Raw genomic sequence first — 13,439 nt, forward strand, 5'->3', positions numbered from 1 at the left:
TCACGATTTATCGCAAATTAATCGCACATCTATTCTGTTCAAAATGTACCTCAAAGAGAGATTTGTAAAGTATTTAATACTCTTATCAACATGGGAGTGGGCAAATATGCTGCTTTATGCAAAAATATGTATATATTTATTATTGGAAATCACACAATTGTCCAGAAACCCTCACAGGTACTGCATTTAGCATAAAACAATATGCTCAAATCATAACATGGCAAACTGCAGCCCAACAGACAACAACAGCTGTCAGTGTGTCAGTGTGCTGACTTGACTATGACTTGCCCCAAACTGCATGTGATTATCAGAAAGTGGGCATGTCTGTAAAGGGGAGACTCGTGGGTACCCATAGAACCCATTTTCATTCACATATCTGGAGGTCAGAGGTCAAGGGACCCCTTTGAAAATGGCCACGACAGTTTTTCCTTCCCAAAATTTAGCGTAAGTTTGTAGCGTTTTTTAACCTCCTTCACGACAAGCTAGTATGACATGGTTGGTACCGATGGATTCATCAGGTTGTTTAGTTTCATATGATGCTGGTATCTTCACTCTATCTTTAAAACTGAGCAGCTACAACCTAAAAAATTGCGTTAATGCGTTAAAGAAATCAGTGGCGTTAAAATGAATTTGCATTATTATTGCGTTTACTTTGACAGCTCTACAAAAAAGTCAGAAAGTCGATACCAAATGTATCAAGGAACTCATACCATGTTTGTGCAACAACAAACATTCAGCCAAACAATAATCTTTATCATTAAGCCTAATGATAATGAATTAAATGTTAAAAAAAGAAACTGCAATCAACTAAATGCTTTATTTAGCGCTGAATGTGATTTTAATGGCTCCTCTGTTGTCTAAATCCCGCTCACTGATCATCTCACAGAATAGTTGGATGCGTTTTAAAGGGATCATCACAGAGACAATCAGGGTGTGCTAATGGCCCCGGGATGTAAATGTGCTGAGTTAACACAGATGGCCTGCGCGTACATTGTTTGCATATAAACAGGGTTTTGGATCGAGCCAGAACAAACAGCAGGCGTCTCCTCCTGTCTGCAGGTAAACATGTAACACTCTACATCCTGACAATAAGTGCTGAGTCAGCCAGACACACTGTAGAGTCCAGGGATGTTGCAGAGATATTAGCATTCAGCCCTCGGTGCTCACGGCTAATGTGCAGACACAGCAAAGACTTTAATGCACTGAAAAGACACTGATGTGCAAAAATCGCCAAATGAAGGACAGAGTCTCTGATGCTGTGAGCTTGTGACCATCAGGGCAAAAAGCAAAGAATGAGAAGATTGAATTACTGAATAAGAAGTGAAGAGATAACAGAATCTGTGGACAATAAATTGGGGTGTAATGAGGAATCGGCCACTTGTATTTGCATAAAATTTCACTGCAAATTAACTGGAGAATAATATTTAGTCAGGGGTGGAAGTAATGGATTATTTATTTTTTATTTTTTTTATTTATGTATTTATTTTTTTATTTATTTATTTATTTATTAATTAACTTATTTTTGATAGCCTGTGAAAATATTTTCTAGCTCTATAAAATACATTTTTATTTCATCATATAAGTTGTCCAAGGACAAGTTTCTAATCTTTATCAGTGCCCACAAACTTTAAAGGCATCAGCAGAATGAAATCCACGGCCTGATTTGATCACAAAACTGAGGGACCAAGAAACCAAAGTTTTAAATGAATCTGTGTCAGACCTGTGTAAATGTATCCCTATGTGTGGAAATAACATGATGTGCTGGATCAAATGAATGACAGACTTTGGACAGCAGAGACCGGACGGTACCAACCTTAAGAGGGGGAACAGGCAGAGGCTTGTTGTCCTTGTCCAGGGAGATGAAGGTGAAAAAGGCCGAGACGGCGCGAATTTTCTCCACCTCCATCAGCGAGGAAACATCCACCAACACTTCGATCTCCATAGACTTGTTACTGACGAACGTGAGCCGCCCTGTCACCGTCACCACACAGCCTGGGGAGACGGAGAAAAAGATGTTTGACATTTACATGTTTGATGTTTGATGCAGTATACTGGATTTACGTTACCATAAAAGACATTTTCATTTCAGTAAGGAAAGTCCTCTCATCTTGATTTGATATAATTTCCAAAGAGCACTTTAATGTTTTAAAATCAATCAATCAAATCTTTCTTTGTATAGCACCTTTCATACAGGTTAGTGCAGTTCAAAGTGCTTCACAGATCCACGACAAGCCGAAAATAAGACAGGACGTGTGTGGACCGTGAAAATAACAGAAAAGATAAAACAATTCAGCAATTTAACTATTTGATCATTTGATACCAAATGCATGTGAGACAATAAAATGATAAAAATAGAATAAAATAGAATAAAAAAAGCTATATTAACAGTAATAGTAGTAAAACAGTGTGTAATTAAAAATTAGATTAATAAAATAACAATAAAATAGAATAAAATAATGCAAATTAAATACATTAAAATAAGTGATTAATAAAATAACAATAAAATAGAATAACATTCTTCAACTTATATACAATAAAATAAGTGATTAATAAAATAAAAATAAAATAGTGCAAATTAAATATATTAAAATAAGTGATTAACAAAATAACAATAAAACAGAATAAAATAATGCAAATAAATACAATAAAATAAGTGATTAACAAAATAACAATAAAATTGAACAAAATAATGAAAATTAAATACAATAAATAAGTGATTAACAAAATAACATTGAAATAGAATAAAATAATGCAAATTAAATACATTAAAATAAGTGATTAATAAAATAATAAAATAGAATAACATTTCACAACTTAAATATAATACAATAAGTGAAAGAAATAATAAAATAATATCCATTCTTAATCAAAGGCCTGGCTGAATAGGTAGGTTTTAAGTTTATGTTTAAAGATTTAAACACAGCTAAATCTTAACTGAAGCTACTCTGTCCTTCAGCCATCCATAGAGAAATAATATCATTATTATCAACATTTTATAAGGGTAAAAAAAAAAGTTGCAAGAGAGTGTTAAAAAAAATAAAGTTTTAAATCCTTGCAGTGATATTCACTGTAAATAATGTAAGCTGAAATCAAACTAAGGACCTTCATGTATAGTTACGCTGAACACACACATGAACATGAAATACGCTGGTGCATTGATAGAGTCAGCTGAGGAAAATGTAGGATCTGCTCTTGCAATCTGCTTCACACTGTTGCATCATGAACTTGTTGAAGTGTGTTGAAGCCGGTCGATGATCTGCAGCTGGAAGGATTTAAGAGACTGCAGCCAATCAGTCTCTCCTCCTGCAAGCTTTTCACATGAATACAGAGCACCACCTTCAGAAGTACAGCTTGTTTTTGTGCTTAAAGTACGACAGAAAAGTTAGAAAACACGTAAACATAAAGATGCATTTTTTAAATATGTTTTTAATGTTTAAAACGAGGACACATCGTGCTCACCGCTGCAGAGCATTTGCTACCCTTTTCTTTTTGATTTCATCCTGAGCCTCATCTAATCCATCTAGTGTGTTTGACTCATCAAAAATTACTGCTCTTCTCCTTTTGTCACTGCAGGGAGGTGGGAAAAAAAAATAAAGTCAACCAATAGGACTGGGCATTGCTGATGTGTTTCTTTATTCCATTTCATGTGCCTGTACTGTATTATTACTGCTGTTGCCATAGAGACGAGGAGAGAAGGTATTATTCCTGCAGTCTGAGATGGATCTGGAGTCTACTGAGATCTTATAAAACAGTCAAAGTCTTAGATTATAAAAGATGTACATGTAAAATGAGAAAGAGGCTTTCATCAAAGTATGTGCTGCAAACAACTTCATAGAGAATTAGACTTTGTTGTTCGGTGATGGAGCTCTTTACTCGTCCGGTCTGAAGGCTGTCAGCATCGTATACAACAACAACGACAATATCCACTGTTTGTTCAGATGATTAAATCAACCTATGTTTACATTTTCATGACCAGAGACCTCTTGCAGTCCATGCAAATAATGTCTGAACTCAGAAGAAGTGCAGCCACAAAAGAGAGGATGATGGTTGTGTGTACAACGTGTGTGACTTTAACACCACAGATCGTTGTTTCCAGTCTCCTGCTAGCAAGTGTTATTTTTGTTAATCATGACCACGGTGACCGAGGTTCTTTAACCCTAACCAAATAGTTTTATGTTGTCTAGACCTAAAGGAATAGTGAGGAACATTTCGGGGGATCTATTAGCCGCAGAGTGTTAAACCGCGGTACCACCAGCTATACCGTCTGACTTCTGTTGTTATTTTGGTAAGGATGGCCTCTGAGCGAGGTGAACAGTGTTACCACAGTTTTGCACTCGGCGGCTCACGTTACTGCAGTCTTGGAAAGGGAGGAGTGAGCAGAGGGGTACTAAGTTGTTTGCAATCTGCAACCACACCACTAGATGCCGCCAAATCCTACACACTGTACCTTTTAACTAGGCCTTATCCATAAATACAGCAGATCTTTTGTACATATGGTTTGATTTGAAGAAACTGATAAACAACCTACTTGTCGGAAAGTTTGAGTACGATTTTAAGAAATGTAGAAGAGTTTACAAGACGTGTGCAAATACAATTAGTTTGGTTTAAATCCCCTCAGTGTGTGTCGAGCCTGCTGGAGGAGATGTGGAGAGAAAACTGTATCTCAATGTAAAATATCATCTAGAAAATGACTGAGTCATATTAACACATACTTCAATGAAGTGTGAGGTGGTTATCACTAAATATTAACACATGTAACACTAAACTAAATGTGTGTTCCTGCCTTTGGCTACTGCTCTTAAAACATTCTCAACAGACTTCCATTGGCAACTTTTCAAAATCAAAGTGTGAGAATACCTCTGGTTCGGCTCTCTTCTTCTGAGGGAAAGTCATGAAACGCATCAAAAATCCACAGTGCCTGGAGCTCACTGGACGACGCCGACCACGGCTCTGAAGTATCAGTAAGTTAGAATCTATGGCCCCGACCATGGCTCTGAAATATCAGTAAGTTAGAATCTATGGCCCCGACCATGGCTCTCAAATATCAGTAAGTTATAATCTATAGCCCCGACCACGGCTCTGAAATATCAGTAAGTTAGAATCTATGGCCCCGACCATGACTCTGAAATATCAGTAAGTTATAATCTATAGCCCCGACCACGGCTCTGAAATATCAGTAAGTTAGAATCTATGGCCCCGACCATGACTCTGAAATATCAGTAAGTTAGAATCTATGGCCCCGACCATGGCTCTGAAATATCAGTAAGTTAGAATCTATGGCCCCGACCATGGCTCTCAAATATCAGTAAGTTATAATCTATAGCCCCGACCACGGCTCTGAAATATCAGTAAGTTAGAATCTGTGGCCCCGACCATGACTCTGAAATATCAGAAAATTATTCTATGGTCCCGACCATGACTCTGAAATATCAGTAAGTTAGAATCTATAGCCCCGACCACGACTCTGAAATATCAGTAAGTTAGAATCTATAGCCCCGACCACGACTCTGAAATATCAGTAAGTTAGAATCTATAGCCCCGACCATAACTCTGAAATATCAGTAAGTTAGAATCTATGGCCCCAACCATGACTCTGAAATATCAGTAAATTATAATCTATGGCCCCGACCATGACTCTGAAACATCAGTAAATTAGAATCTATGGCCCCAACCACGACTCTGAAATATCAGTAAGTTAGATTCTATGGCCCCGACCACGACTCTGAAATATCAGTAAGTTAGATTCTATGGCCCCGACCACGACTCTGAAATATCAGTAAATTAGAATCTATGGCCCCGACCACGGCTCAGAGATATCATTAGTGTGCTGTGTATTGATAGATCCATGGAGCTGTTCGTGGTGCTGAAGTAGGAGACTGAGTCCCACCTTTCGTCTTGGATCTATAATATTCTCTAAACTATTTAAAAACCGTCCCGCTTGCTATAAAATAACAGATCACCTCCTGCTCATTCAGGTAAACCATCACAGACGTGTTAGTCTTAGTGAAGCGCTGCAGAAAAGACGAGACTGGGTGATATTTTAAAAGACCTTCATGATTAATAATTGATTTATGCAGGGAGTAGAGTCTTGGACTTGAGCAGCGTTGAAGGTCAGCCAACCTGAAAAACTGGCAGAGCCCCATCTCCGAGGAGCTGTTTGATACAGCTAATCTGCTGTGAGGAGAGTCCATGCCAGGGCCTCATGCTGTACGCACTAAGCCGGGGTTGTAATGCCTCTGAGCCATAGATTTGCTATTTCAGCTACAGCCGGCGAGAGTAGAGTTAAGGGTTTGTTTTTTTTCTATCACTCTTTCTACCTCAAATTGGACCAAAGTGAATCTCAGGTTGTGAAAACAAAAAGAAATCTACTCAGAATGGTGTTTTGTTTGTTGCTCTACATCTCCCTCTATTCACAGAGAGCTTCATGGAAAATTGCAAGTTTGCATTTTACAGTAGCAAACGACCAGAGAAGACTACAAAAGAAGGCGATGCAGGTAGTGAAATAACAGCCCTTCTCCATTAGGCAGACAAGAAAGTGTCTCATATTCAGACACGCACTGTACTGTAGAATTGCATTGCTAGGCAACAGTTTGGGTCCATGTTTACTTCCTGTCAGCTGATATCATTAACATACACTACAACAGGAAATAAACTGGGACACATTTAGAATGTTTACGTTTAAAACCGTGTAATGGTCTAAATATATATATATATATATATATACACAGTATATATATATATATATATTTATTTGTGACATCACAAATGGACAAAAATCCCAACGGCTTGTTTCAAACGCACAATTTCTGAATCCGGGCTGCTGTGTATTTCTCTGTATATTGAGCATTTCAATACTTTCACAGTATTTATAAAGCACTTAAACCTGCTTTATAATATAAAAGATATGAAAATGTAACTTTTTACAATATGGGACCTTTAAAGTCTTTAGTTATTTGAGCAAACAGTTCATAGAAATGTCTGGTTTGTACAAATCATGCTGGATCAATTTAAAGTGAACAAGAACATCATTGTTCCCTTTATTTCTTTCTCTCACGTTTTCTCTCTCGCCTTTAGCGCTCTCCTTTCAGATTTATGTCTTTCTTCTCATTCTTTGTACCTCTGGGTATTTTTCTGTAATGGATAATGGAGAGGAGCTCTGACTGAACACGCCTGTGGTTCATCAACGGTCAGCACCTCACTGACTTATATTCTCAGTGCAGAAACTAATAAACAAGTGACTCACAAGCTGTGACATGACTGCAGCCACTTTCTAATGTTTACAAAGACTCAACGTCTCGTGTCTCAAGCTGGAGTTAGAAACTGAGGTGAATTATTCACACTTACTTTGCGATGGAAAATCAATTCACTCAACACACACATTATTTCAGTGAAGCATTGATGCTTTAGCTCTCACACAGCCTGCGATCTGTTGGCTATGTTCAGTCATTTCATCTCAACACATGCAAAAGAAAAGATAATCATATACTCCAAACGTAAACATGTGGGATCTCTACTGATCTCTAAATGTAGAACATTTTAAGTTGCTGTGTTCATTCTCAAATTCAGGTCTTCTGTGTTTCTTCTCTCCGATGAGAACTGTTTACATGGTAAAGCTACCCGGCTCTACAGCGATATCTCTGCCGCTGGACCCCACAAGACTGAAAATCTGTGCCATCAGTTAAGTGGACTGTTGAGGCGAGACGCAGCGGGACCTCCGCAAAACTTATAAACAAATCATCTGAACATCCTCCACATGAGCCGTGCACAGACACAGACCCGAGGTCTGTTTAATGTTCTGGGTCTGAACTTCACATCTCGCTGCATTTAATGCTCATTTTGTCAGGAACCCGATAATGAATCTAGAATCATGATAACATTAAGACCGCTGCTGTCAGTGTTTTGTTATTTTTCTAACTTCTTTAATTGATTTCTCCAAGTGCCATTGTTGGGCCATTTGTTGGGGCCAAATGATAAATTTAGTTCTGCTCTTTCATTGTGAGGGACTAAAGTTACATCCAAAGTAATACGTTTAGGTTTTAAAATGCATAACTTTTGATACGTTTATACCTAGCGTCACACTACTTCAGCGTTTTCGAGCCACTAAAATGGAAACATCTGAAAACGCTGCTGACTCTGTTTTAGTTTTATAACTGCAGGGATGCATTTTAGTCTGGACAGACAGAAACAGAGACCTTTAAGAGCGGTGACGCAGATACCCACGTTGGAATCGTGATTGGGTCTCATTAGTCATGACGTGTCCTTCCCCGATTCGTCACATCCCATCACGTGAACTTTTTCTGTAAGGAAACAAACGACATCTGTTGTGTTTTCCGCCGCCACGTTGAACCAAGTCCCCAGGAAGAGACCCGGTCGTTGGTCCCGACTTTCATAGTGGCCAAACGGCGGTACTACAACTTCGGTGTCCGTCAAATGATGCCATTGGGCCCAAAAATACTTTTTCCCATAGACTTACATCGGGAAAGAGACGTCTGTAATTCAGCGGATAATTTATTTTTTTAGGTAAATCAACTCCCCAGTACGAACACCTAAATAGTCTTTATTTAAAAAATGTTTAAAATTGTAAAATTAACTAACAGCTGAATCCAGAGTTATTTTCCTCGGCAAAATGAACGCGCATCAGACCCACGAGACTGCGCCACCCTGCAGGCTCATGTGACATATCCAGGTTCTGCTTGCCAGCATCCCGCTAGCTGTATGTGGCTGTAATAATGGATATATTGCCCATGAACGCGCGGTAAAATCGTGTACTCTACGTTCATGTGAGCAAGCCGTGATGGCGTCATGACGCAGCGTGACGACTGTGACCCTGTGACCGAGTCATGTGACCGAGGGGACGCTACTGCGCATGTACCATTTGCCCGAGATCCGGGTACTTTGCCAGACGGAAGTCGAGCTGTTTAGGCTTCATGCGCCACTGAGCAACTTTCATAGGAATGACCGGGGCCCCGCCTCCAACGCTGTATCCAGATCTCTTAATACATCCATGGCTCTTCCTTCGTAGTATTTTCTGCAACTGAACAACCAACCGCGCTGCTTCCTGTTTACGTGCCCAGTGTACGTGAATGGTCATGTGATATACATTTTCAGGCATGGTAGTATGGACGGAGATTAATTCTGAAATGGCCCCAAAACGCTCATCTGGACTGAGATCGTTTTTTCTTTTTTAAAACACCGTTTTAAAAGGAAAACGTATTAGTGAGGGTGGTACCTAAAACACAGCAAAGCCTGATGGATACCACTTGGATCCTTTAAATTGTTTGACTTCCACCTCTCAATATCTCAATGCCATGTCACAATGTCTACATTTAGCCGGCCGTAGAAAATAATGAAAAGAAAAACATGCTATAAAATGAAATAACAGACCCAGAGGTTCAGCCCACAACGCCAGGAGCTGTTTTTTGTTTTGATCCTCGACCATTCTTTTCCTCAGCACACCTCTTGTGTTTTTTGTCTGACCACCTTAAGCCAAATGGGAAATCTACTGGTGACATAACACCTAAGTCACCGTGGAAGCCAGAGGAAATCATGTCACCGCCACCTAAACTCAGAGGACAGACGGAGGCAGCAACTGGAGCGACTAGAAGCAGCTGAAAGATGTGGACACGGATCTCAACCAATCTGTGCTGTTCAGTTTTCTGCTCCTGAAAACCCAGAAAGGTGCGTTTTAAATGTTTTAAACGTCTCCTCCCTCACATCCCTCCTCAGCCACTCACTCTTTACTCAGCTCTCCGTGGAAACCTGCTTCAGGATTGAGTGAATTATCCTGCTTGAATAAAGGCCCCTGTATTTAGACTTACAGCTGACCTGGCACACTTGAGCTGAGCTGTGACGTATAGAACATTTTCTTTCCACTTCATAATTCAACAGTGGGGAGAGAGATGTAGCTGGTCCATTGTTAACATCATATCCTGAGATAATCATAACATCTGGATGTCTGGACCACATCACCTCCAGCACATGTGTGAGGAGTGGATGGATGGGTCAAAAAATACCGGACCTTCTGCCAGGAAGTTTCTGTCCAGAATTTAACGTAGATTTATTTGTCATGTAAGTAACGCCACTAAGTAGTTTTGGTGTGTAAGCCAAACCAAGTCAGTCATTTCCTAAACCTAATTTAGTAGTTTTGTTGCCTAAATCTAAGGAAGTTGTTTCCTGTGAAGATGGAAGTTTTTTTTTTAAAGACTGTATACATGTAAAGAGTGGAAAGTGACACGTGTTGCTGGACATTAGTAGGAAAACAAAGGAAAAAGGAGGAATAACTTTTTAGTAAGATATCATACGGAGCGTTGTATGAGGATACGTAGAATTAGAATCAGTTAAGAAACATGTCTAATTGTAACACTGCTCTTGTTCTGATCTAGTTTGTCTGTGGGTGTGTATCTGTAGGAGAGTACGTTTATTCCTTCTCGGATTTATGTACTTTATCTTTGCTCCTTATGGTGCTGATGAGCACTTTGGATTAAAGGCGCTGTCCGAACTGTGCTGCCAATAAAACCTTTAACCCAGTGTTCAGCTTTCAGAATGGAAAATCAGTATAAATGTTATCACCACTGTGAGTAGACATTAAGATATCAGAAGCTAAGTGGATAACGGTGTTGTCACAATCCTTGAATGAACTTTAAACTAAGAGCCTTAGAGTTTGTCCGTATGGAAAACTCCATCTCACAGACTGAGAGGCAGAAATACAGTAAACATGATTCCTCACGTTGACAGAGAGGAAACAGCTCAGAGACGAAGCTTTGTAATGGAAAATAGTTCAATCATAACAATGGTGTGTTTTCTCCAGATGTGGCGGCAGCTTTACAAAACACAACTGGTCTTGATTAGCAGCAATGTGACAGCTGTTAACGTTGGCTAGCCCGACTTAAAACAGTGCTGTCTGAGGCGGAATCTATAGACTACTGAGTTTTTCCACATTATCATGTAATTTGTTTTTTAGAAAGTGAAGTTCATTAATGAGCAAGACGTTAAAACATTAAAGAAAAGCAGCATCATGAAACATCCTGCAGCCTTTTACCAACACTGCAGTACATCGGACCTCAGTGGCTGTGTCTTCTCCTTACCACTTCTCCTAACGTCTTCTCCTAACCACTTCTCCTAACGTCTTCTCCTAACCACTTCTTCTTGATCCTCGATGGAAAACATCATGAGGTCAAGGAAAGTTGAGAAGGAAGATACAGAAGGACTCAGGAAAAGACGACCGTGGTGTTGAGAGAATCCGACTGCTCTTCCACTAGAAGCTCTGTGATGATGGATGTTAGTGACGTCAGTCTGCCGTGGTGAAACTACAATGTTCTGAAGATGGACTACAAAAGGCTCTGCTTCTCCCCGTGCGTTCTTAAATATCTCCTTCAGTGACAGACTGCTTCACCCGCGGTGTGAAAGAGAGAGATACCACCGGTCCTTCTGCTGCTGGAACACTTTACATCAACATATGATAAAGGATGATCTGACCTAACGTGGACAACCGGTGAAAAATATCACCTCATTACCGAGGTGGACCTGAAATAAACAAAGGAATCACCTACAGGCACCACAACAAGTTCATATTTTGCATTACAGTGAAGGAGTAGAACCCTTAAATGTATATTTATTGTTGTTTATGTTGATTATTTGTTTGCTTTATGTTTACTGTTCATTACATTTGTTATTCTTGTTTTGTTTTTAACTTATTTCTTACATGTTAAAAATAAATAAATAAAAAATAAAGTGAAACAAAATGATTGTCACTGTCCACTCATATTTATCAACATGAATCCCGATTAGTATATGACTGTATGAAAATAATATGCAAGATAAACATATCATTTGCTTTCATGAATGGCAGAATGGTGCGTCGCTTTAAGGAATTGTGGGGCATCATTATCTCCTTTCCTTAGGTAAAGGATGCTCCAGTGTATCCTCTGCTAAAGGAGATAATAGAGGAAGCACTGAAGCACCTTTCCTTCACATTTAGAGAACTCAAACAGCTCTCATCACGGCTGCTACTCAGATACTTCTGGGTCATTTCACTCCGTTAGGAACCTTCCTACTCAGATTCTGAGTGTATTCTCTAGGTCATCCTCACCTTTGTTGATCTTGCGATGGAAGTTGATGGCATCCACAGAGGCAGTTACGATGTTGGTGTTGCAGTGGCGAGCTGCCACGATGCCGGCGACCTCATCCATCAGCTTCATGGTCACGCCTATTCCAGACACACAAACACAGTTTGGCTTTTGTAAGATATACTGTGGATCCACAACGGAAAGATCAATAGACATTTCCTACTTGTTATCAGTATATTTTTTTCTTTGTTCTTTGATTTCAGCGAGTCTCTCAACGTCGTAAAAAAACAAGTAGCATTTCTTTGACTAATATTATAAAATAGCCTCCAGTTTTTTCATTGATTTGTTTGTTTCACTGATAAAAGTAGCCCAAACACGGGAGATGAGTCCTGCTGACTCAACCTGAGGAAAAGTTTCAATATAATTTACTTTCATCTTATTAATAAAACACAATCAGATATCAAATTATTATTGAAAAGTCTGAACATTTGTTAAATACAGATCCATGACAACTGAGCGAGCACAATCTGATGACGGACTATGGATGAAAATTAGCTTTTAACTACATCTAATGCAATGAATGTACTATGTTGTTACAGTCAGAAGCTCCAGAACAAGCCGGTAAGGGGCCCTTAAGTAGAGATTTCTTTATTAACTGTGGTTTCAAGGTCAAGAAACGACTAGATGTCTCTAAAACCTCATGAAACCTCCTGCAGACGATCACCAACACTGCAGTACAGTATATGTTCTGAAGCCTCGAGTTCAGGATTTTGGCCGTCGCTCTCTTGTTTTTTTGCAGCCAGAAGTGGCACAAAAGGGCAGAGCTAAGTACAACCGAACGCTGAATAAGACATTTTTAGGTGACCAAAATGTTACAATTAACTTTGATGAACTGAAAACACACTCTGAAAGAGTTAAAGTTGTAAGCCGAAAACACGGACAACTCCCAGACTGGACAAAACCATTCTACGCTTCGTCCACACTGGGAACGTCAAGAGCGCATGGCTGCTGCTGCTGCCAGCGGTTTCTTTCTACTTAGAGCTTGCCTTTAATAATGGCCATTGCATTTCATTATAAATATCATCTATATATACCACAAGTCACTGCATGTTCTACAACACTGTCCTGCACATATTTCAGAATAAAAGCCTTGTGTTAACAAATGAAGGAATTCTGTCCACAGAAAAAACTCTTGAGGGCTTTTATTTTGAAATGAAAGCAGGAAGTGTTGATTTAAAAATAAGTCTTTACTTTTTTTCATCTCCGTAACATTTTTTACAGAGACATCGAAACTGTAGTAATGTTACTGATATGATGTCAATATACAGTCAATAGGTCACTTTCACTGTCTGTTTTTGCTGTGAACCGCGCAGC

At 39.3% G+C, this 13,439-nt stretch overlaps 1 protein-coding gene across 4 annotated transcripts in view; it reads right to left on the reverse strand.

Moving 5' to 3' along the window:
- The window catches only part of acot7 (acyl-CoA thioesterase 7), a 71,082-nt gene that overhangs the window by 13,506 nt on the left and 44,137 nt on the right, over positions 1 to 13,439 (reverse strand). For all 4 annotated transcript variants that reach the window (XM_037773236.1, XM_037773237.1, XM_037773234.1 and 1 more), the window contains 2 exons: positions 12,089 to 12,205; positions 1,814 to 1,992 (listed from right to left, as the gene is read on the reverse strand). In XM_037773236.1, coding sequence (XP_037629164.1) covers positions 1,814 to 1,992; positions 12,089 to 12,205 — 296 coding nt within the window. The remainder of the gene's footprint in view (positions 1 to 1,813; positions 1,993 to 12,088; positions 12,206 to 13,439) is intronic.

Source organism: Sebastes umbrosus, chromosome 6 (genome assembly GCF_015220745.1).
Source record: "Sebastes umbrosus isolate fSebUmb1 chromosome 6, fSebUmb1.pri, whole genome shotgun sequence".
Taxonomy (NCBI): domain Eukaryota; kingdom Metazoa; phylum Chordata; class Actinopteri; order Perciformes; family Sebastidae; genus Sebastes; species Sebastes umbrosus.